The 23,320-nt window shown below is 40.0% G+C and overlaps 2 protein-coding genes across 4 annotated transcripts; both read left to right on the top strand.

Moving 5' to 3' along the window:
• The first annotated feature begins 3,025 nt into the window (after nt 1-3,025).
• Nucleotides 3,026-15,657, top strand: shop (sulfite oxidase). Of its 3 annotated transcripts, none has more exons than XM_028180451.2 (11): nt 3,026-3,298; nt 3,580-3,743; nt 4,765-4,882; nt 5,702-5,880; nt 6,720-6,873; nt 7,449-7,641; nt 8,682-8,816; nt 10,040-10,232; nt 10,618-10,818; nt 12,008-12,180; nt 13,606-15,657. In XM_028180451.2, the coding sequence occupies exons 1-11, from the start codon at nt 3,213-3,215 to the stop codon at nt 13,732-13,734; spliced, it is 1,725 nt and encodes a 574-aa protein (XP_028036252.2). In that variant the 5' UTR covers nt 3,026-3,212; the 3' UTR covers nt 13,735-15,657. The 3 variants fall into 3 exon arrangements, with proteins under 3 accessions (XP_028036252.2, XP_028036253.2, XP_089584031.1); XM_028180452.2 differs by having other exon boundaries at nt 8,685-8,816; XM_089727905.1 differs by lacking the exon at nt 5,702-5,880 and having other exon boundaries at nt 6,697-6,873.
• A 5,475-nt stretch (nt 15,658-21,132) lies between these two features.
• On the top strand, nt 21,133-22,631 carry LOC114247484 (gamma-butyrobetaine dioxygenase). Its single transcript, XM_028180471.2, has one exon. The coding sequence runs from the start codon at nt 21,318-21,320 to the stop codon at nt 22,575-22,577; it is 1,260 nt and encodes a 419-aa protein (XP_028036272.2). The 5' UTR covers nt 21,133-21,317; the 3' UTR covers nt 22,578-22,631.
• Nucleotides 22,632-23,320: the final 689 nt, after the last annotated feature.

Raw genomic sequence — 23,320 nt, forward strand, 5'->3', positions numbered from 1 at the left:
AGCAGATAGCCTTGAGAGGCTAAGTCAGCGTAACCCTAACGGCTAGATGAGCTCCAGGGGCTCAAACCAGGAGGCGTTGCGAACACTGACCCGTTTTTTTTTAACTCTGGGGAATCCGTTTACTTATACCCGGTCGAGAGGGGTAGCAGACCGGGTTATGTCGGACTCCGGCGCCTCCAGAGAAGAAGAGGGAGAACAGGAAGACCAAAGTCCTCCTCTTCTTCCAATTCTTACCGGGAGACTACGCCTTGAGAAAGGCGCGCGAGGCGCTGCGCAGCGTCAACCACGCAGGACCCACCCCGCAATACCGACTACCGACAAACCCCAGCGAGCTCCACCACTCCGACTCCACGAAACGGTGGTACGGTGCCGCACAGTGCGCGCCGAAGGCTCGCCATCGCCGGTACCCGTCCTGACAATAGGACGGGATTCCATCCCCGGGAAGATCCCGTAGGACGTCGTCTCGAGAGACACACCGTGAGCGGCGCCCAGGAGCCACCTTGCGCCGCCTCACCACGGAACCTACAGCAGAGCACCAGGTGCTAACACTGACCCTAGCAAAAGCAGTGCTTCGCAGAATCTACCACCGTATCCGAAACGCGACCCACTGAGAAGACCCGGCGAGAAACTCAGTGGACTGTGTCTATATTATGTTAGTTTACCCGCCGAGCGGGCTCACAATTTGCAAATAAAGGTTTTAAGTTAGGTAATACTTAATTATATGTTAAAATAGAATATGAAATTTCGTTATTAATAGTAAGTGAGTAATTACTCAGCGGTTTACGAGTGCGGAAACTTCAATATCGATGGTCCGTGGTTGAAGCTAGTTCCAGATAGCTGATCACCTCGGTGGCCGGTCTGCAGTCCGTCAAGGCAGATCACCAGAGTTTAGGAAATGGGTTGATCATGAATGCGAACATTTTACCTTCAGGCTGATGCAAACCGAGCTGGCGGTTTATTCCGTTTTGAAACCGAACTATTTCGTGTCCAAGAGGAAACGCTCGTAGCACCTGTTTGTTAGACATCGTTGGTGTTGATGCCTTCAGCTCTAACACTAGGAGCAGGCTTAGGGACCCCGGTAACCGTACTCGGCAAAGAGTTGGACGCTAACCTAACCCATGCATCATCCCGCTGAGTTTCTCGCCGGATCTTCTCAGCGGGTCGCGATTCCTTTCCGGTAGTAGATTCATTCGCGAAGCAGCTGCTCTTGAGTTGTTAGGTTTCCTTCGAAGGCGCTCGGGCAGCTGTTAGCAAAGCTCACCCCTCCTGGCTGAGCCTTTACTCGCCCACCTGTCTTGGTAAAACTGGAAAGGCCTCCGGGCCACTAGTGATGCTTCAATCATAAAAAAAACGACATCAACCACGTAAAGGCCGCTGCCTTTATTGGGACATGAGTTCTAAGTCTCAGTCTTTACAATACAACTGCTGCCCCACTCACCCGTGCGGACTTATAAGACGCCCTGCCACAAGTAATTACGTAAATTAAAAGTTTTGAGGGTTTGATTTTTATCATACGATGTCATTCCTGCACCTTCCTTCAGTCATAAATACGTTCGTAGTCTTAATAAAATTATTTTAAAGGGATAACATTAATGTACCAAAAAATACTTGTAAAATAAGATGAAATCGAAAGTAAAGAAATCTAACCTGTTTTATGCTAAAATAAATACAATGCATAAATGAATACCTATCAATCGTATTCATAATCTCTTTAACATAATAATACTAGCTGACCCGGCAAACATTGTTTTGCCATATATACGATTTCTAGGGAATTTCTAGTGTAGAAAAAAAAACTAACTTATTGTAAGTGTGTAAGGATGTGGTAAATGAGTGAAAGAGGTATGTAGTGCTGTGAACGATGAGGGATGAATATATAATAAAAATAACAAAACCTCATTCAACCACATAATACCTCATTATAACATAACAAAAATGTCCAAATAAATAAATAAATAAATGTTAGGGGTGGACAACCCTAATCACTTAGGGTTATAAAAAATAGATAGTAGCCGATTCTCAGGCTTACTGAATATGCATAAAAAAATTCATGAGAATCGGTCAAGCGGTTTCGAACGAACATTGTGACACGAGAATTTTATATATTAGTTAATAATATAATAAATACTCAATACTTACGAAAAAGAAATTACTTTAAACGTCTGAAACTGGAATTTTGATGACTGATGAACATAGTTAATCTCCATAAACTTAATAAAGCCATAAAACTGACGAATGACATAATAATATTATGTGAATAACTATTGACGTTTGATTTTTTGGCGGGAACGCGAGAAACGAACTCATGTAAAATATTTTATTCATTTTGTTCTTTCAGACTTAACGTAATAACGGCATAACTATATTGGTGGTAGGACCTCTTGTGAGTCCGCACGGGTAGGTACCATAGCCCTACTTTTTCTGCCGTGAAGCAGTAATGCGTTTCGGTTTGAGGGGTGGGGCAGCCGATGTAACCATACTGAGACCTTAGAACTTATATCTCAAGGTGGGTGGTGCATTTACGTTGTAGATATCTATGAGCTCCAGTAACCACTTAACACCAGGTCGGTTGTGAGCTCGTCCACCCATCTAAGCAATAAAAATACCCTTTAACATAGCCATTACATATGCTAACCGCTTATTAACCGTAATCGTAATCTGTTAAAGTACACAAGTAGGGGAAACTGAAATCAAAAAAATCTGAACGTGGCTTCTCAGTTTCAACCAAAAACTTTATTTTATTAAGTGCATAATTTTACCATCAATTTACTGAGAAATAGAGCATTTCATCTCATCCAACATTGACTTGGTATGCTTTTATAGATTATACACTTAATATTTGAGTACGCTTTTGTCTCACCTCGTTTCATTCCATTTCATTTTATTCAATTTCATTCCACTGTTTCTCATCAATAAATTTAATTTCAATCGTTTCATTTCACTTTTGTTACAAAAAAGTCTCGATCCATGTGCTATGTTCCCTTTGCTTACCCATTTAGATGATTCAAGCTTTTTTTTTAATGTATTTTAATGACATTAATTAATTATCGTTTTGTCTTCAATAAATACTCATTGTCTCTGAACTGTTTGTTGTTTAAAATTGGTCCAGTGATAAGAGTTAAAACAAACATATGTGTATTATCTATGAAACAAACAGCCACCAAGGTCAAAATATCAAATAAATTAAATTTGTCTGTAGATGGAAATATTTTATGTATCAGTTTAATGAAACAAATAAAACGCGTGAAACGTTTTGTGATATTTATTTCGATATGTCTTTAAAAAAAATACTACTGGGGTAAGTAAAGCAAAACATATATAAAAACTAATTAGAATGCGTTAAATATAATTACAGGTAATTATAAAATTAAAAATTTAAGTTTTCATACCTTCCTTTATCTGTCCGTCACGCTTGTTTTTTATGTTATTACACTAAATAATTAACAATACAATTAATAGTATGAATTTAATATTTGGTCATATCACAACTCTGTTTAAAGGAACAAATTTCAAATATAATTTGTACATGAAATTGGCTGCTCTCATTTATTTATTTATCAAATCAATATAAAATTTCAGCACTGTATTCCTAAGAAACAGATACATACGATTATCTTCAGTTTCAATAAGAACTGACAAAAAATACAGATTTGATGATAGTGAAGATTTTTTATTTAAGACCAAAGGAAAGATTCTTACAGCAGCTGTCTTCAGTTCTGTGCTTATTGGAGCTGCTGTTAATGGTAATAATTACATTTACTAGTAGTAAATACAGGCTTATATGGACTTACGAAAACTAAAAATCCCCTCTTTTAATTATATATTGTGTAGGTGTATAATATCCAATACATACTAAATTATGTCACAAATGTTGTATAGAAAGTAATTTTCTGAAAAAGCTTACTTATTTCTGATATATATTTTTTTATTTTTTATTGCTTACATGGGTGGACGAGCTCACAGCCCACCTGGTGTTAAGTGGTTACTGGAGCCCATAGACATCCACAACGTAAATGCGCCACCCACCTTGAGATACAAGTTCTAAAGTTTCCCATATAGTTACAACGGCTGCCCCACCCTTCAAACCGAAACGCATTACTGCTTCACGGCAGAAATAGGCAGGGTGGTGGTACCCACCCGCGCGGACTCACAAGAGGTCCTACCACCAGTAATTACGCAAATTATAATTTTGCGGGTTTCATTTTTATTACACGATGTTATTCCTTCACCGTGGAAGATAATCGTGAACATTTGTTGAGTACGTATTTCATTAGAAAAATTGGTACCCGCCTGCGGGATTCGAACGCCGGTGCATCGCTCAACACGAATGCACCGGACGTCTTATCCGTTAGGCCACGACGACTTCATATAATTTTATTTTCACTAAATCATTGTCTGGAAGAAATTACTGTTAACAATAAGACCACCCATTTTACAACTAAACAAAAGTCACAGGCATGTCAATTACCATTTACCTTATAAAAGCTATGGATAGATATGATATAGAACAAGCTCATAGACCTCCTGGTTTTGAGGTTACTGGAGCCCGTAAAGACCATGAATAGAATACTGGCAATCATTTTGAAACATGAGGTTGATGCCCAAAGGATCTTTTGCAAAAATAGGTAAGATAATGGGACCTACTCAAACACACTTATCAGCCCTGCCAGTGGCTTCTGTTATTGACAGACAACAATATTATCCTCCTTTATTTGTCTCTGAGAGACAGGTGTCTTTACTAATAAAAAACGTTTCTTATTTCAGAACAGATAAAAGATAAAAATGTCAAATCACAATCTAATGATGTTGTTATTGAAGCTGGAGAGAAATTACCTGATCTTCCAACATATACAGCAGAAGAAGTCAGCAAACACGGGGACAAGTCAGTATTTCATTTACTTATTAGACTGAACATTGTAGAATCCAAATGTTTCTATATTTATTGGGGGTAGGACCTCTTTTGAGTCTGAGTAGCTAGGTACCACCACCCTGCCTATTTCTGCCGTGAAGCAGTAATACTTTTCGGTTTGAAGGGTAGGGCAGCCGTTGTAACTATACTGAGATCTTAGAACTTATATCTCAAGGTGGGTGGCGCACTTAGGTTGTAGATGTCTATGGACTCCAGTAACCACTTAACACCAGGTGGAATGTGAGCTCGTCAACCCATCTAAGCAAAAAAAAAAACTTTAGACCTTAGTACGTATATCTCAAGGTGGGTGGCGCATTTTCGTCGCAGATATCTATGGGCTCCAGTAACCACTTAACATCAGGTGGGCTGTGAGCTCGTCCACCCATCCAAGCAATAAAAATATTCGCTTATTTAACTTACATCCCAGTATAATAAGTTACCACACCGGGAATGACACCATCTACCTAGCATGTGTCGAAAGTAGGTCTAGAGTGTATTGTAATTCATATGCCAACAAATTAAAAGTATGACTGCTTTGTGGCAGTCTCTATCTATGCAGACTAAACTAATAAAAAGCTAGCTTTCAATCTTTATGAGGATTGAGGAAAGTGTATGACTTATTTTGTTTGTTATCCTGGCTATAGTATTATAAGTCTGGGCTAGATTCCCTCTCTGAGTTAACATGTTTGTTGCAGATACATATTATATTTGGGGATCGAAGGTCTCATCTCATTAAGGCAGTTAGATCTGAAACATTTTTAAACATTTTTAAAAAATAACACTTGGTTACAGAAATAGTTTTTGGGTGACATACAAACACGGTGTTTATGATGTAACGAAATTCCTTCCGTCCCATCCTGGAGGGGAACAGATCATGAACGCAGGGGGACTCAGTATAGAGCCATTTTGGAATGTGTATGGGATGCATAAAACTCCAGAGATTTATAAATTACTTGAATCGTACAGGATTGGTATGTTTAATTTTTTTCTTTTTAATACTATAATAGTAAATTAGGAATAGAAAAAAAAACATAAAGCATCCAAGATAAATTATCCTGCCAAAATAGGTTTTAGTTTTATTCGTTGATTAAAATATCTAAATAATATATTTTTCAAATTCAATTTATAAATATTTTTTTTTATTGTTGCTCTCAGTGTTTTGTTGTGAAAATAAATAATATTACTATTTTGTTCTCAAATCATATTTATACACTTTTATAATTTTTAAATATTGTTTTTTTTTGTATTTGAAAAGTCTCATTTATGAATGGGCTAGAATATGAATTGAATAAACATTCATTTAGGTTTTAGCGCAGTCAATTATAGTTTATCTGTTTCGTTTATTCTTAGAGCTATTAGGTATTGCCAATTTCAGAATAACTGTCTTAATATTTTAATATTGTTGTAATATTGTCTAAGCTGATCATGATCTATAATGATGCCACAAGTATCATACAATAGTAGTAGCCATAAGTAACTATACTTGAGACCTTAGAACTTATATCTCAAGGTGGGTGGCGCATTTACGTTGTAGGTGTCCATGGGCTCAAGTAACCACTTAACACCAGGTGGGATGTGAGCTCGTCCACCCATCTAAGCAATAAAAAAAAAAATATTGAGTAACTATACTGAGATCTCAGAACTCGTATCTCTAGGCGGCATTTACGTTGTAGATGTCTATGGGCTCCGGTAACCACTTAACATGAGGTGGGCGTTAGCTCTTCCACCAATCTAAGCCATAACAAAAAAATAAAAATAAAAACACCATTAAAATTTTCCAATTAAAGCAATCACAATTGTTCTGCACCAGGCAACCTCCATGACGACGATGTAATAGATCACTCAGATGATGAATTGTGGGTCAAAGAGCCAGTTAGGGATAACAGGCTCATAGTTAAAACCGCCAAGCCATTCAATGCTGAAATACCTGCAAAATATCAAATTGAATTCTTCGATACTCCCAAGTATGTAATCGATAAAATATGTTTATTTTGCTTTCTTTTTTTTTTGGTAACACTTTATCCGTATTGTTGTTGGAGTCTTCTGTCCTTATCTGCCTATTTCTGTCGCGAAGCGGTAATATATTTATGTTTCAAATGTAATTTAGCTGAAATAAACTCACAGAGATTCCGACTTCTGATTGGACCTGAACTGGTGGTAGGACCTCTTGTGAGCCCGCACGGGTAGGTACCACCACCCTGCCTATTTCTGCCGTGAAGCAGTAATGCGTTTCGGTTTGAAGGGTGGGGCAGCCGCTGTAACTATACTGAGACCTCAGAACTTATGTCTCAAGGTGGGTGGCGCATTTACGTTGTAGAGGTCTATGGGCTCCAGTAGCCACTTAACACCGGGTGCGCTGTGAGCTCGTCCACCCCTCTAAGCAATAAATAAATAAAAATAATATCAATTTAAACCCGAATTCGTTAGCTCTTCTATAGCTAAAATTGTTAAAGCTATTGTAGAATTAAAAATGTATATTGCAGATTATATTTTTAATTAACATGACGTCACGCCACACGATTAAATTCCGTTTTTCCAGCGAGTTATTTTACGTGCGCCAACACATGCCTGTTCCAGAGCTGGACGCGGACGATCACCGTTTGAAGGTCACCGTCAAGGGATCTAAGATTCGTACCGAAGAGTTCAGCCTCCGCGACTTGGATAAGTTCCGGAGGGTTACCACCAGGGCGGCTCTGATGTGTGCCGGGAATCGACGCAGTGAGATGAATGAGGTATACTTCAATACCTGTACTTAGATACTTAGATACCCAAGCTAGGCTGTTACTGGTGGCAGGACATCGTGTGTGTCCGCCCGGGTAGGTACCAACACCCTGCCTATTTCTGCCGTCAAGCAGTAATGCGAAGGGTGGGGCAGCCGTTGTAACTATACTTGAGGCCCTTAGAACTTATGTCTCAAGGTTGGTGGCGTATTTACGTCGTAGATGTCTATGGGCTCCAGTAACCACTTAACACCGGGTGGGCTGTGAGTTCGTCCAGCCATGTAAGCAATAAAAAATGCCTTGTCGCCGAGTATATCTCCTGCCACAAAACACAACTGACACTGCGACTTTATCTATATTACTGGCCACGTTCACGTTGTGTATGGGATTTGGTTATCACGAAACCCTGGTCATTGATATGATTACTTTTTAATGCGTAAACACGTAAATGAGCTCACGGCCCACCTGATGTTAAGTGGTTATCGAAGTCCATAAACGTCTCAATTTGAGTATCGTCATCTCATCATCAAGTCTGAAGTCACAACTGGCTAGTGGCTGCCTCACCGTTCAGACCGAAACCCATTACTGCTTCACGGCAGAAATAGGCAGGGCGGTGGTACCTACCCGCGCGGACTCACAAGAGGTCCTACCACCAGTAATTACGCAAATTATAAATTTGCGGGTTTGATTTTTATTGCACGATGTTATTCCTTGATCGACACAGCCCACTGAGTTTCTCGCCGGATCTTCTCAGTGGGTCGCGTTTCCGATCCGGTGGTAGATTCTGCAAAGCACGGCTCTTGCTAGGGTTCGTGTTAGCAACGTCATCAGGTTTGAGCCCCGTGAGCTCACCTACTAGTTAAGGTTACGCTGATATAGCCTCAAGGCTCTCAGCTTAGGTAGGCCACAGGGTGTTATTTCTTCACCGTGGAAGGCAACCATGAACAATCACCTTAAGCACGTTTAATATGTTTTGACTGATCTGAACTGAACAGTCCTGCTTTAGGCATCAATAAATTCTGTTTGTTGATTAATGTTGCTTTATTCCAAAGCAAGTGAAACCGGTGAAAGGTATAGGCTGGATGGGCGGGGCGATCAGCAACGCGGTGTGGGGCGGAGTGTACCTCAGAGACGTCCTTTTGTACAGCGGCGTGGACCCGGAAGACACCAAAGGGAAACACGTTATTGTAAGTTTTCATCTAACTTTATTAGTGACTAACGACCCGCCCTCGCTTCGCTTCGGGAACATTAAATTTTATTATTGATAGTTGAGTCCCGCGATGTTGCCCGCGGTTATTGTCCTATCGCGGGTGAAGCCGCGAGACGAAGCTAGTCTAAAAAAAAATTAGCCTAAGTTACTGCTTATATCATCAGCTACCTGTCAGTGAAAGTCCCGTCAAAATCGGTCTAGCCGTTCCAGAGATTAGCCGGAACAAACAGACAGACAAAAATTGTAAAAAATGTTATTTTGGTGTATGTACCATATATATATTCATATTATTCATGTAATAAAAAGCGGTTATTTCAATATTACAAACAGACACTCCAATTTTATTTATATATATAGATAGGTTTATTCCGACTTTTTTTTTTCGTTTGAAACGTTTCGTTTCCGGAGTAGACATCCATCCATACTACCTAGAGCCACTGCGTTCACCCACAGTGCGTTTTCAGAGATCTTTTTTGCCACGTAACATACGGCTTTAGAATGAGCTCCCCTCCACGGTGTTTCCCGAGCGCTGTGACTTGTTCTTCTTTAAACTGGGTTTGCGGAGAGTACTTAACGGTAGGCAGCGGCTTGGCTCTGCCCCTGGCATTGCTGAAGTCCATGGGCGACGGTAACCACTCACCATCAGGTGGGCCGTATGCTCGTCTGTTCGCTTTTTTACACGGTCAATAAATAAAAAAAGCAAAAAAAAAATTAATCGAGTTGTGTCAGTGCTCATGAACACCGATCATTGGACGGACATTAGTAACATTAAAAAGAGTTTTCTGCTAACAAACTCCTCTTGCGCAATGTACGAATAACGGCCAGCTGACGAGCGAGGTCAACGACCTCGTGTATTGTAGTCTGTGTCCTGTCAGAGTACATGAATACTTATAATATTATTATCTAGTTTTCTGATCGACTGAGTTCGAAAATTGAAAACATTAAGTCAATATCCATGATTCAATATTTTAACTGAATATATTATTAATATATTCAGTTAAAATACTAACTAATAAAATAAAACAGTGTAACTTTTGTCCATCAATGGAAAATACTATATTTCACATTTGACTTCATGCGCACATAAAAGTATGTGTAAAACACTTTGAACCTTAAAACCTGTTGCATAACTACGAAAATCGCTAAACTCATGAATGTGTTCTTCAAATACCCACTCTGACTTCAAAATAATTTCGACAGTTCACAGGCGCAGACATAGACGCGACCGGCGTTAATTTCAGCACGTCGATACCGCTGGACATGGCGATGAACCCCAGCAGCGGCATCCTGCTCGCCACCACCATGAACGGCCACCCCCTGCCCCCCGACCACGGCCGCCCTCTGCGCGTGGTGGTGCCCGGGGCGCCCGCCGTGCGGAGCGTCAAGTGGCTGCGTACGTATCCGCCATCTGTTAAACGTATTGGATAATATGCAGCCAACACACGACCCTAAAATCAGTTGCGATATGGGGACAGTGGTGGGGACTCCTACTATCGACTCGTGCAGCTCGCAACACGCCTTAACATTAATAAAAATCAGTTCCCAATTTTTATGAGCATAGATAGATAAGCATCACTGCCGGTCTGGTTTTAAACAATGATGAAACGATGATCACGGACATCACAGCGAATGACGGCGCCCAGGAATAAGCTCAGGCTGTCTCACTTAAAAAACACATCACCCCTTGAGGCATTAGGGCATACGTGCTCATACCCTCTAAGCTAGAACTGGCTCAGAACACCCTACATAGATCTGATATAGTTGAATGTTCCAAACAGAATCCATCACCGTCTCCGAAGACGAGAGTCCCTCGCACTGGCACCAGAAAGACTACAGAGCCTTCAACCCGTCCAAGACGTGGGAGACGGCGGACTTCGCCACCGCGCCGCCCGTGTACAGCCTGCCCGTCACCTCCGCGATCTGCGACCCCGCCGACGGTGACGTTGTCAGTGTCAAGAACGGAGCTGTTCAAGTTCGAGGTGAGGACATGGACAATAACACTGTCGACGTACGATGCGGGTGACGCGGCTAAGGATATCGTGAGCATGTTTGTATGAATACTTAATATAGTAAAATAATATAGCTAACTGACACCTGCGACTTCGGTCATGTGCTTAATTTAGTAGGAACGAGATGGTTTTTCGAGATAAAAATAGGTAATTTGCGTCAATATTCTATACTACGTAGTAGTATGTATTATTGTAAAAAAAATATGTCTATCCATTTTTTCGTTTCGAGGTAAAATAAGGACAAACAAACACATTTTCATATGTATAATTTTGTGCTTGGGTTGTAACTTTTTTTATTGCTTAGATGGATGGACGAGCTCACAGTCCACCTGGTGTTAAGTGGTTACTGGAGCCCATAGACATCTACAACGTAAATGCGCCACCCACTTTGTTATATAAGTTCTAAGGTCTCAGTATATTTACAACGGCTACCCCACCCTTTAAACCGAAACGCATTACTGCCTCACGGCAGAATTTAGGCGGGGCGGTGGTACCTACCCGCGCGGACTCACAAGAGGTCCTTTTTTTTTTTCGGGTAGAGGGCCGAACCTCCTACGAGGTCCCCGCGCAAAAGGGGCGCGCGGGGTATGTGAGACTCAACGGTCTGCATGGTGTTGTGAGCAGACCGCGGGCCCAAGGATTTTAGGACCCACCCACTAAACGACTCCCCTGCACTCTTACACCCGACGTCCGATCCCGTCCGAGGTCAGAACCCGGATGAGGTAAGGGGGCTACCGCGGTCAACACTACAACGAGACGGCGCGGCTCACCCCAAGGACGCCCAGCCGACGGAGCCTTCGAGGCGAATCGAAGGCTCTGAAACGTCGGCCGTCTCGGTACGGCAGCCCGTCGGGCCGCCCAGAAGGTGCCGCTGGTGTCCCGGAATACCCCGCTGGACCAGAACCAGCCTGCCGGGTCGGGACGCGATACACCGTCGACCGGTCGCTCTATTCACTCCACGGCAGTGTGCTAGAGTGCTGGTAGCGCGCCGCGCGGCCTCACCCCCTCAGGTCGCCCCTTGACCTTCACCGGGGGGAGGCCGCTACCTACAGGTCACAAGAGGTCGTACCACCAGTAAATTTTTTCAAATAAATTTCAAATAAATAAAGTCGAATTTCGATTACTGGGGGACTAGTACAAGTGTAATTGAACTCTGCAGGCTACGCGTACTCCGGCGGCGGGGCGAAGATCGTCCGCGTGGACGTGTCGGCGGACGGCGGACGCAGCTGGTGGGAGGCGCACGAGCTGCAGGCCGACGCCGCGCCGCCGCAGACGCACTACGGCTGGACCCTGTGGACGGCCAGCGTGTCCGTCGCGACCCAACAGAAGGAGGTAGGACGAAATTAAATTATTAGATCCTCACATATGAAATTTCAACCAGTACATCCTACCGGTAATGACCAGTGGTTGGAGTAGGTAGACTGATTTTATATACTTGCATCAAGATATCATAATATGGACATGCCGTTTTATCCATAATGATTAATTTTTTTTATTGAAAAAAAATATATTTTTAATCTTCATCGGATACAATTTCTATATTTATGAGATAAAGTAACAAAAAGCCCTGTCTATGTTTTGTCTCATACTGACAAGCATCATTTCTAATTCAACAGAAAGGGACAAAATACGGTGTAACAATTTCAAGGTGTTTTTGTATAAAATAAAATACTGATTTCTTTCACCATTAGCTGGCACTGGAAGCGTAGATTAATATTATTAATACGTTTTTCACCTTAAACACAGATTCATGCTAATTTCAAAATTCACACAAAATATCACAATAAATATGAAGTTCCGGTATTTTGGCATATCCATATTATCCTCTACGTTTGACGTCAACGACCTTAAATCAATCTATCTAGTCCGACCTCTAGTAATGACTTACGGAGCCGGAACGTGGTCACTCACAGTACGGTTAGCCCGTCAGCTCAAGGTCGCTCAGCGAGCCATGGGAAGAGCCGTGCTCGGAGTTTCTCTGAAGGATAAAATCCGGAATGAGGTTGTTCGACAGAGAACTAAAGTCATCGACATAGCTCAAAGAGTCAGCAAGCTGAAGTGGCAGTGGTCTGGCCATATATGGCGTAGGACTGACGATCGCTGGAGCAGACGGGCTCTCGAGTGGAGACCGCGCAGCGGAAGATGTAACGTGGGACGCCCCCTGGCCAGCTGGTGCGATGACAAGAAGTGGACGCTGGTCGGCAAGAAGTGGATGAGGAGAACTGTAGATCGGGCTCAGTGGTGTGGATTGGGAGAGGCCTATGTCCAGCAGTGGACGACGGTGGGCTGTTGATGATGATGATGATGATGATATGAAATTAGCGTTTTGTACGGGAGGAATATAAAGTCAATTTTCACATACACATAATTAATCCTTCAAGCTGTTTCTGCGGCACTGGTGCCACGGTAAAACTCGTGCTCGCAAATATACCGATATTTCGTGTTTTTCATTGTGCGGTAATAAGCAACGCCAAAGAGAAAAATAATGAGGAATAAACAAATTTTCAAAACTCAAGACGTTCGGGCTAAATAAATTTATAAATTTAAATTTGGAATTCTTAACCAAAGAGGAGATATTTCAGATCAAAGTGGTACGACAAAACGCTAATTGTTTGATTTCGGAACGTCAAAAGTGTCAACAAGATCTTAAAGTTGCCGGTTCACAAAACTTTGAATTGTGTATTTATTATAAAGTGTCACTTTATCACCGTTGACATTTCTTTGACATGTTTAGTGATTTAATATTATTGTTTTCAGGTGGAACTATGGGCTAAAGCTACTGACAGCAATTTCAATACGCAGCCAGAACGATTCAACGACATTTGGAACATAAGAGGAATACTCAGCAACGCCTACCACAGAATCAAAATTAAACTTGTACATTAATTAAAATGTTAGAGAAAGGCGATCAAAGGACAATGCCCAAAAGTGGGCCAACTTTATATCAAAACTATTTGTACTTGAAAAACTATGCCTTATTTTTTCACGTTGTTTAGTTTATGTATCAACATTACTGTCAACCTGGCATTGTTTTCCAAAAAAATAAATTACTTATTTGATAACATCCCAAAACTATCCATGCCATAGTTTTTAAATTCGCCAATAGGCAAAGGGCTTAGCCCATACAGCCTTATAGCAAACCTATATGCTGACAAACGAAAGAGTTGTTTGTGACTTGAACAACAAATTTAAAAAAAAAAGCTAATTCTTATAATTCACAGGCTTCTTAGTTTATTTTTGTTCAATTCAATATTTATATATTGTAATAATAATTATTACTTAAAACCATGAATTATTTAATATTTTTAGATATTAATGATTCCATTAGTAAAAATATCAATGGCCTACCATTACTCTATTCTTATTATATATGATCAGAGAGTTTTGGCAGCAACCCGAGTGAAGCGTCACTTGAATTTTTATTTTAATGTTTTTTTAATAGTTTATTGTGTAATTTGTATTATTTGTATTTGTAATATTGTGTATAAAAGGTCTGCGTAAACTCATGCTCAGTCAATGTGGTATTCGTCGAGTTGATGTCAAAACTCCCAAAAAGCAATAAAAAGAGATACACCGGCTTTTTATTAACATAAAAAATATATAACTTCGACAGACTAGGCTGTATAGGCTACGCTCTTTGCCTGCTTATTGGTGAATTTAAAAACAACAACAACAATATCGTTGCCGGCTTCCGGATTTTCATTTCATTTTATTATTATTATGAGGATATAATAATAATAAAATTTACGTAAGGGCTTATTTCTAGCAACATTAACCACAATTAACTTATTTAATACTGTAAATAATTATGAGAGCGATTATTGATTTCGAAGAAAACAATTAATAACTTAATTTTAGCTGCAGAAAAAAACAGATTTCTCTTAAACCTGGGTGAGAATATAAAAATCGTTTTCTGAATATGAAACGATATTTCTTTGTCTATCAAATTAAGTTAAAACCATCATGACAGGACAACTTTTTTAGGGGCCCAAACGCCCATAGAAAATGGGCATTGTCCTTTACAATCAACGTTACATACTCTTTATCTAATCTCTGTTAATTAATTTATTGTTACGAATTTCTAAAAAGGGAACCGGGTTTATTTTAAAAGTATAGTTTAAAAAATAAATATAAAACACGTGTGGCACTCGGGGATTGCCGCGGTAAAGCTATTTATTGCATAGCATTTTTTATCAACTTATGCAATTATAATTAGACAATAATAATTTAATATTAAAACGATAGTAAAATAAGACCACGCTGTATTTATAAACATTAACGAAAGCAAAACATTAACTGTCCCCTTCACACTCATTAGCTAGATCGCGCGAGAGAGAGATGGGCAGACTTTTCATGATGCGCATGCAGTGCGACGTCACGCCACGCGCTTATTCACAAACACTGCACAAGCGCAACGTGTGAATGTGTTGAACGCGTGCTACATGGTGGGCGAAGTGGGAGGTGTTAGGTTTTATTTTCGTTACAGATTTTTTTGATTCAGTCGCCGCGCTCGAAGCCCGCGATAAAAGCTATGCAATAGCTTAAAAAACACGTATAAGCGCAGTTCGTGTCACGTCATTTGGGGCTAAAATGAACATCACGCTAACAAAGGATCCTACGCTCAATGAACAACGATTGCCCACGTGTGACATCACGCCTTATGGTTGTGATTTAACTTGACGTGATTTTATTGTTATTTATTCGTTTTCATGTACTAATTTACAATAATAGTGACCGGTTTACTTTATATAATAATGAAACAATGCGTTCCGGTTTACTATAGTGTAATAAATGTTTTAAATAAACAAATGTTGTATTTTATTGGTTGCAAGCTAAGATTATCTCCTGTTTACCGGGAATAGGAATATTGAAGTCGTGGCCTAAAGGTTAAGACGTTTTCTTTTTTGAAGTGAAACTTCTTTAGGCGCATGAGGGTAAATTTTTTACAGAACGTCACTCAGGTATGCAACGGAAGTGACATCAAACTACTATTGAAATTAAGTACTTGTCAAATGTCAGTAGTAGTAGTTGTTGTATTTTTCCAACTGGAAAGGCCATACAGCCTATCATAGCATACAGCCTAATATTTTATAATTTTTTTGTGAAAAATGTTAATAGGGATTGAAATGAAATGAAAAGAATTTGGAACATTAATCAAATAGCATGAAATTAAATTAGTCAATTCAATTGGCAAAATATTAGTCATTTACAATTTAGAAATCTAAACATAATGTGACTGTCAACACTGAGGTTTGAGATTGACATTTGACAGACTTTTGGCGTGAACATATCTTCTTTTTTCCCTTCCTCTAAGTCTCGGAAATTTAAAGTTTTAGATTTGTATAAATATAAGCAAGACTTATAAATTAGTTCGCCAAAAAGTTTCACTTTTGACATGTGTACTTTGTACGCACGCACTTTTTTTTTTATTGCCCTTGTAGGCAGACGAGCATGCGGCCCACCTGATGGTGAGTGGTTACCGTCGCCCATGGACTTCAGCAATGCTAGGGGCAGAGCCAAGCCGCTGCCTACCGTACGTCCGGTGCATTCGTATCTAGCGATGCAACGGTGTTCGAATCCCGAATTTTTTTAATGAAATGCGTACTAACGAATGTTGACTGACGATTTACTTCCACGGTGAAGGAATAACGTAATAATCAAACCTGCAAAATTATAAGTTGCTAATTACTGGTGGTAGGACGTCGTCGGCACGGATAGGTACCACCAGTTCGCCTATCTCTGCCGTGAAGCAGTAATGCGTTTTGGTTTAAAGGGTGGGGCAGCCGTTGTAACTACACTGAAACCTTAGAACTCATACCTCAAGGTGGGTGGCGGCATTTACGTTGTAGATGTCTCCGGTACCCACTTAACACCAGGTGGGACGTGAGCTTGTCCGTTCGTTGCTTAGTTAAGCAATAAGAAAATCATACGAGACGAGAACAAATTCGCCCAAGCCCCTAATATATTCAGCTGACACGCGGGAATTGCTTCATGAAATACTATATATAAATCAAACTTGCTTTATGAAATACTGTGACAGAGGTCGGGAGTTTTTATCAACTACAGTCTGGTCTAGTTACAGACGAATGATTTCAATATTTTTACCCCACGATTTAAATTCATTTTATATAATACCACATTCTGTTTTTGACAATTTGAAGACAAAAAACTCACTATTTCTTATTTATTGGAACGAAGTTCCTTATGGGACGATGTGGAGGGGTACCCTAACCGGGAAAAACGTCCGTAATGTAAGATTTTTATTAGTAATGCACACAGTCGTACGACTTAACTTTGTAATAACGTACAAAAATAACATTTTTTTATCATTCATTGTCCATGATCTCAAAGCGTTCGTTTGCGCAATACACTAACTCTTATGCAAACAATCGTGAATGAAGTGTACCACAATAAGTTCGCACGTTACCGGAATGACCCACACCGTGGGTTGTTGCGAAACCTCCAGTTTTATTTTCTTTATATCTCAAATAAAACTTAATCAAACTATCTCAAATAAATCTCAAATAAAATTAATATTTTTATAATAAGGAACTTCGTCCCTATCCGGTGTCCCACGACACTACACATTTTTTTTTACTAAAACCAATGTTGGTAATAACTCCTAAAAATTATAATTAAATCAGTTGTCACACAGATTATAAGATAATACTGTACTGTTTTGGTTATGTCTATTTTAAGACAGATTACCTATACTTTAAGTACCTACTCGAAAATATTAGTGTTGATTTTATTGATATACAACATCAATTTTTTTATATGCTCTTATTTCTCTATGCAGTTAAAAAATACCTTCTTCTTCTTCTTGCTTCGGTTTCCTCAATACTGAGGGTCGTGACCACCTCCATATAAAAATACCATCGCGTTATAAAATCAAGCCTGAACAGGTAGACATCAATTATCCTACTAATTCCTTAAGTTACCTGCATCTTCATACAAATCGATTGGACAAAACCATCTCCTAAATTTAATATTTAAGGCAAAAGAAAAATATGTTTCACAGCTAAATCACGAGCGGCGACACCGAAATAACCCACCGTGGGAAGTGTACGTGACACGCCTTGAAAAAATCCAAAGCGATAATAATTAATCTGAGTTCGTTTTGTTGTAACAAGTTCACGTAAACGGTTTACCGACCTTTTGCGTAACTTCACGGATAAGATTTTATTGTTTTGGGGTTCCACGTTAGATCTGTCAATAATTTCATAAACATAATTTTTATTTAGTAGTTAGCCTTCTTCTTCGTTGACACGGATGATTTCTACTCCAGTTGAATTATCCTTCATGGCAAAGAAATTTTAGATCATAGGCGAAACCCTAGGACAGTGTTTCGGCATGTAGCGCATAAAAGCAAAAAGCACAAAATGTGCCTTTTAAAATCAGAAGCTGGTATAGAAACGCCTCCCTTTTGAAACTCCGAAGCACCACTTCCCATTTCATATTCGACCAACTCATACCCTAAGCAGTAAGTTTAGACACCTGGGAATAATATTCTGGATAATTTCATGACCTTCTGTCCTCACTTAAATTAAACGCGTGAAAGGCTGCCCATGCAATGAACCGACCAGATCAAGTCGGCGGTTGGCGGCTGTTTGCATGAGTGTACCAGGCTCACCACAAGCCGGGAGGAGTGGCGATTGCTCGTGAGGCGCATAACATCTGCCCATAGCAATGATGCTAAATGACGACCACGACCGCTCTGACAAGAGTGCGTATCACTCTCAAAGGATCTTCACTTAAATTCGGTCTGCGATGCTCTACGATCGACCTCGGTAGGCTCCAATCCATGAACTGGAAGCTTTAAAAGTAGAAAATTAACTGTATTTTCGTAAAAAGATGATACCAGAAAACTCGAATGCAAGATAGCCTTATCCTTACCTATACGAGTGCGATATTCGCGCTCGCATCAAATTAGACTCCCTCAATATAAAACAAACCTACTTTCTTGAGTTAAGTATCTGTCGCAGCACCGTGGTTCCTATGTACATATGTGAGAAATATACATCTTCACAACGATTTTTAGTCTCAAACCAGTCCGACAATAAATAGCATCCGTTCGCTTTTTCATTATAACAACAGTTGACACACGTGGTTTCCCGGTCCACTAATGGTGCTTTTAGGTACCTCAAGCACCGGACCTCGCCAAACCTGTCGCTTGCGACGAAGGACTCGACGAGTAAATTAACCCATAGACACAGCCACCTGAGTTTCTCGCCGCATCTTCTCAGTGGGTCGCGATTCCGATCCGGTGGTAGATTGTACGAAGCACTGCTCTTGCTAGGGACAGTGTTGGCAACACTTGGAAGAGGTTAACTACAGGCTAGGGTAAAGCTGAAATAGCCGCTCAAGGCTATTAGCTTATATAGGAAAAAAACACGTGGCTTACGTCAGAAGACTATTAACGGTGTTATTTACCGAAACATACTACCACTACTACTGCGCTGGCGCTGTGACCCCGAAGTGGGTCTTGGCCTCCGACAATAAGCTTTGCCATTCATCCCGGCGCTGCGCAACACCCTGTCAGTCCGACACTTGCAGCTCACGTAAATTTCCTTCCACAGCGTCAGAACAGCGGTACTTGGGAGACAGCCCACTGAGTTTCTCGTCGAAGCTTCTCAGAGGGTCACGATTCCGATCCAATGGTAGAATCAATGAAGCACTGCTCTTTCTAGGGCTGATGTTAGCAAAGTCGCCAGGCTGAGCCTCCTGAGCTCGCCTAGCGTCCGGTGAAGCTAGCATAGTTTCTCTAGCCTACTAGCAATTGATAAGCAAAGAAAAATATAAATGAATATTGTCTCTTTCCTGACTACCATGGAGCACGTGATAGCCTCGCGACAAAAACCGGGAAGTTATTATAGTATTACCAACCTGGGTGGGCTCAGAGCTACAGCTTATCACCATTAAATTAATTCATTTCATTATAAAAAGTTGTTAGTTAACTCATTGATATGCTGCATGGAAAATTTTCGGTCAGATTTTATTTTTCCTGAATTAAGGAGAGTGCACAATATTTAAGGAATCGTATTATTTGTTAGTTAGCATCTTAATTGCCTCATGATTTTTTTTCAAACAAGTAAATTTTGAACAGGTTTTGATTCGTTTAAATTCGTTATAATTCTTTGCATACCTACATGTAGGTACTTATTACACGACAACTGCTTTTAACGTTATGAGTGCAACCATTTGGTTGGTTTTTTTTCTTCTTCTTTTTTTCTACATAAGCTAATGGTCTTGAGAGACCATACTAGCGTAACCGGACGAGTAGGTGAGCTCACGGGGCTCAAACCTGACGTTATTGCTAACACGAACCCTAGGAAGAGCCGTGCTTCGCAGAATCTACCACCGGAAAAGCGACCCACTGAGAAGATCCGGCGAGAAAGTCAGTGAGCCGGTTGGTTTTAATGCCGCTATAGTCCACCGCGGCCCACAGAAGATCATCAGCAATCGGGGTCATACATCCCTAGCAGCCTAGACACGTGGAATACTCACTCGAACTCAAAATCTATTCTGCAGACTTTCAACAGCACTTCTTTGGCTTACGCAACATCGATTCACCGACCAAAAACGCTCGCTTCATAAAAGATCATCCTTTTCTCATTCTCCATAAAAGTTGGCGGTGAAATTATAACGATTTGAAAGCGTATGTTAAGGCTTTCACGAATAAGAAAGCATTTTGAGTAGATTTAAAAGAACTTAGTTATTTTGGTGAAACTTTGAAACTAAACAAGAATATCTCGAATATCTAACTCGATGGTGAAGTAATTAGCGCCCATGACTGTTGCACCGAGGGTCGTGGGTTTGATTCCCAAATCCGGCAAACATTCGTGTGATGAACAGGTTTGTTTCCTCTTCGTCTGGGTGTTTATTATATATTTAAACATATACAAGTATGTTTGTCAGTCTCTCGTATCCATAACACAGGGAATCTTAAATTGGGGCCGGATAACCGTGCGTGATTTATTCCCAGTTATTAATTAATATAAATTACCTATTATATTAAATTTAAAGTCTAAAACCGTTCCCGATTGAAAATCACCGAAAGCCCCTTCCAAAAAAATTATTAAATAAGCCTGCAATAATTGAATTGTGAGATTAATTAATTGTCACTGACAAAAAATACGTTTGAGAATTTATCCTTTATTCAAGAAAATCTAACTAAGTTATTAAAAAAAATGTCGAATTAAATTCTGTTTATCGACTGTAAAACAGACTTTATGTATCGTGACGCAAATGTGTTTAAGGGTATCTGTAATTTATGAGATCAAATTCTTAGACTTATCGTATCGTGTTAACGTAACAATTTACCAATGCTTACTCGTACCTACCTATTAGATTAATAATAATTTCAATATAAACAGGCCGGCTGTTAAATAAGATATCACAAATAATATAATGTCAAACAAATTTATCTCAGTTTATCATATTCCTGCTCTGAAGCGAGCACCGCAAACATGTTCGCTTTGAAACGGTTTCAAAGCTGCCGTTTTAAATTTATACCGAAAATAATCGCGACACAAATTCATAGTCACAGTGTTCTACTTAAATATACAAATGAAGACCATTTAAAACTTAACATCAAAGGAAATGATCTCAAGTTTCCCTTCGTTTGGCTTCGAGACAACTGTCAGTGCGACCAGTGCTTCCACAGAACCGCGAAGAGCAGGATCCTGGATTGGACAAAATTCGACATCAACATCAAGCCAGCAAACGTGGCCCAAGGCGAAAACTCGCTCCAAGTGACCTGGAGTGATGGGCATAAATCAAGTTACGAGTTCGACTGGCTAAAATTCAGGAGCTTCACCCCTGAAAACCAAAAAACATACAAGGACACGATCTTCAGACCGAAAAGGATAACTTGGCATGGTGATGATTTTGAAAACATTTTTAGCAAACACGATTACAATGATGTTGTAAAGTCTGACGAGGCTCTATACAATTGGTTACACCAACTATCCATTTACGGCGTGGCTCTCATACAGAATACGCCTGCTTCAGAGACAGCTGTGGATAAAATCGTTGACAAGATCGGCTTTACGAAACGAACGCATTATGGGATCAAATTCATAGTCCAGCACGTAGTCAACACTAGCAACGTCGCATACCTGTCCAGCAATTTACAAATGCATACTGATCTACCTTACTACGAATACTGCCCCGGTGTAAACTTATTACACTGTCTAGTTCAAACGGCGAGCAGGGGTGGTGAGAATTTGCTGGTTGATTGTCATTACGTAGCAAATTACATGAAAGAAAACCACCCGGATGAGTATAAAATTTTAACTGACACCGAGGTTGAATGGAACGATATTGGCGTGGAGGATGGAAACGAATTCTACAAACTGAACCGAAGCCCTGTTATCAGCCTTGACAAGCACGGAGAAATAACGAAAATAAATTTCTCTGTAGCTCAGAGGAGCAGCAACCTTCCCGCTCCTTATGAGTCTGTCATACCTTGGTACAGATCTTATGCGCTCTTCCATAACCTTGGTCAAAAGTTCGCAGCGAAATACAAGACGCAGGATGGAGATATTTTGGTCTTCGACAACCGAAGACTCCTGCATTCGAGAAGTGCTTACGAAGACAATTCAAACAACGTAAGAAAATTAATAGGTGCCTATGTTGATTGGGACGAAATATATTCAAGACTGCGATGTTTAACAGTTAAATTAAAATATGTCGATGGAATTTTTCAATCAAATAATAGAGGATAAAATGTTATGTTATGTAACATAGAATAAGATTGTACTATTATAAATATTATTGCTAAAACAAATATACTCTTTTTTTGCTATAAACAATAGTACTTTGATTCCGATTATGTTCTATTTTATTCATAATGATAGATAATATACTTTAGCTATAGCTGTAGGCTGCTCGGACTTGATAGTTCTTTAACGTGCATTAATTTTCTGTGAATAAATGTGACAAATATTTCTATACTGTATCAGGCAAGTAATATATCGTTGCTGACCTCATAAATTATGCTAAGTACACAATTTATTCATCAGGTTATTAGATATGTAAACATTACAATTGTTATTTGACCCTGTTTCAAAATTAAAAAATGGAACGCATTTCTGTAAAATGGAAATAGTTGCAACTCTGGTGTTGTTGATGTCCATGAGGTACGTGAACCACATGCCATCTCTACAATGTTGCTATGGCTGGGCTATCTTCTTCCGTTTTATTTTATTGCTTAGATGGGTGGACGAGCTCACAGCCCACCTGGTATTAGTGGTTACTGGAGCCCATAGACATCTACGACGTAAATGCGCCACCCACCTTGAGATATAAGTTCCAAGTTTTCAAGTACCTATAGTTACAACGGCTGCCCTACCTTTCAAACCGAAACGCCTTACTGCTTCACGACAAAAATAGGCAGGGTGGTGGTACCTACACGTGCGGACTCACAAGAGGTCCCACCACCAGTAATAACACAAATTATAATTTTGCA

The sequence above is a fragment of the Bombyx mandarina genome, chromosome 05 (genome assembly GCF_030267445.1).
Source record: "Bombyx mandarina strain Sakado chromosome 05, ASM3026744v2".
NCBI classification, from domain to species: domain Eukaryota; kingdom Metazoa; phylum Arthropoda; class Insecta; order Lepidoptera; family Bombycidae; genus Bombyx; species Bombyx mandarina.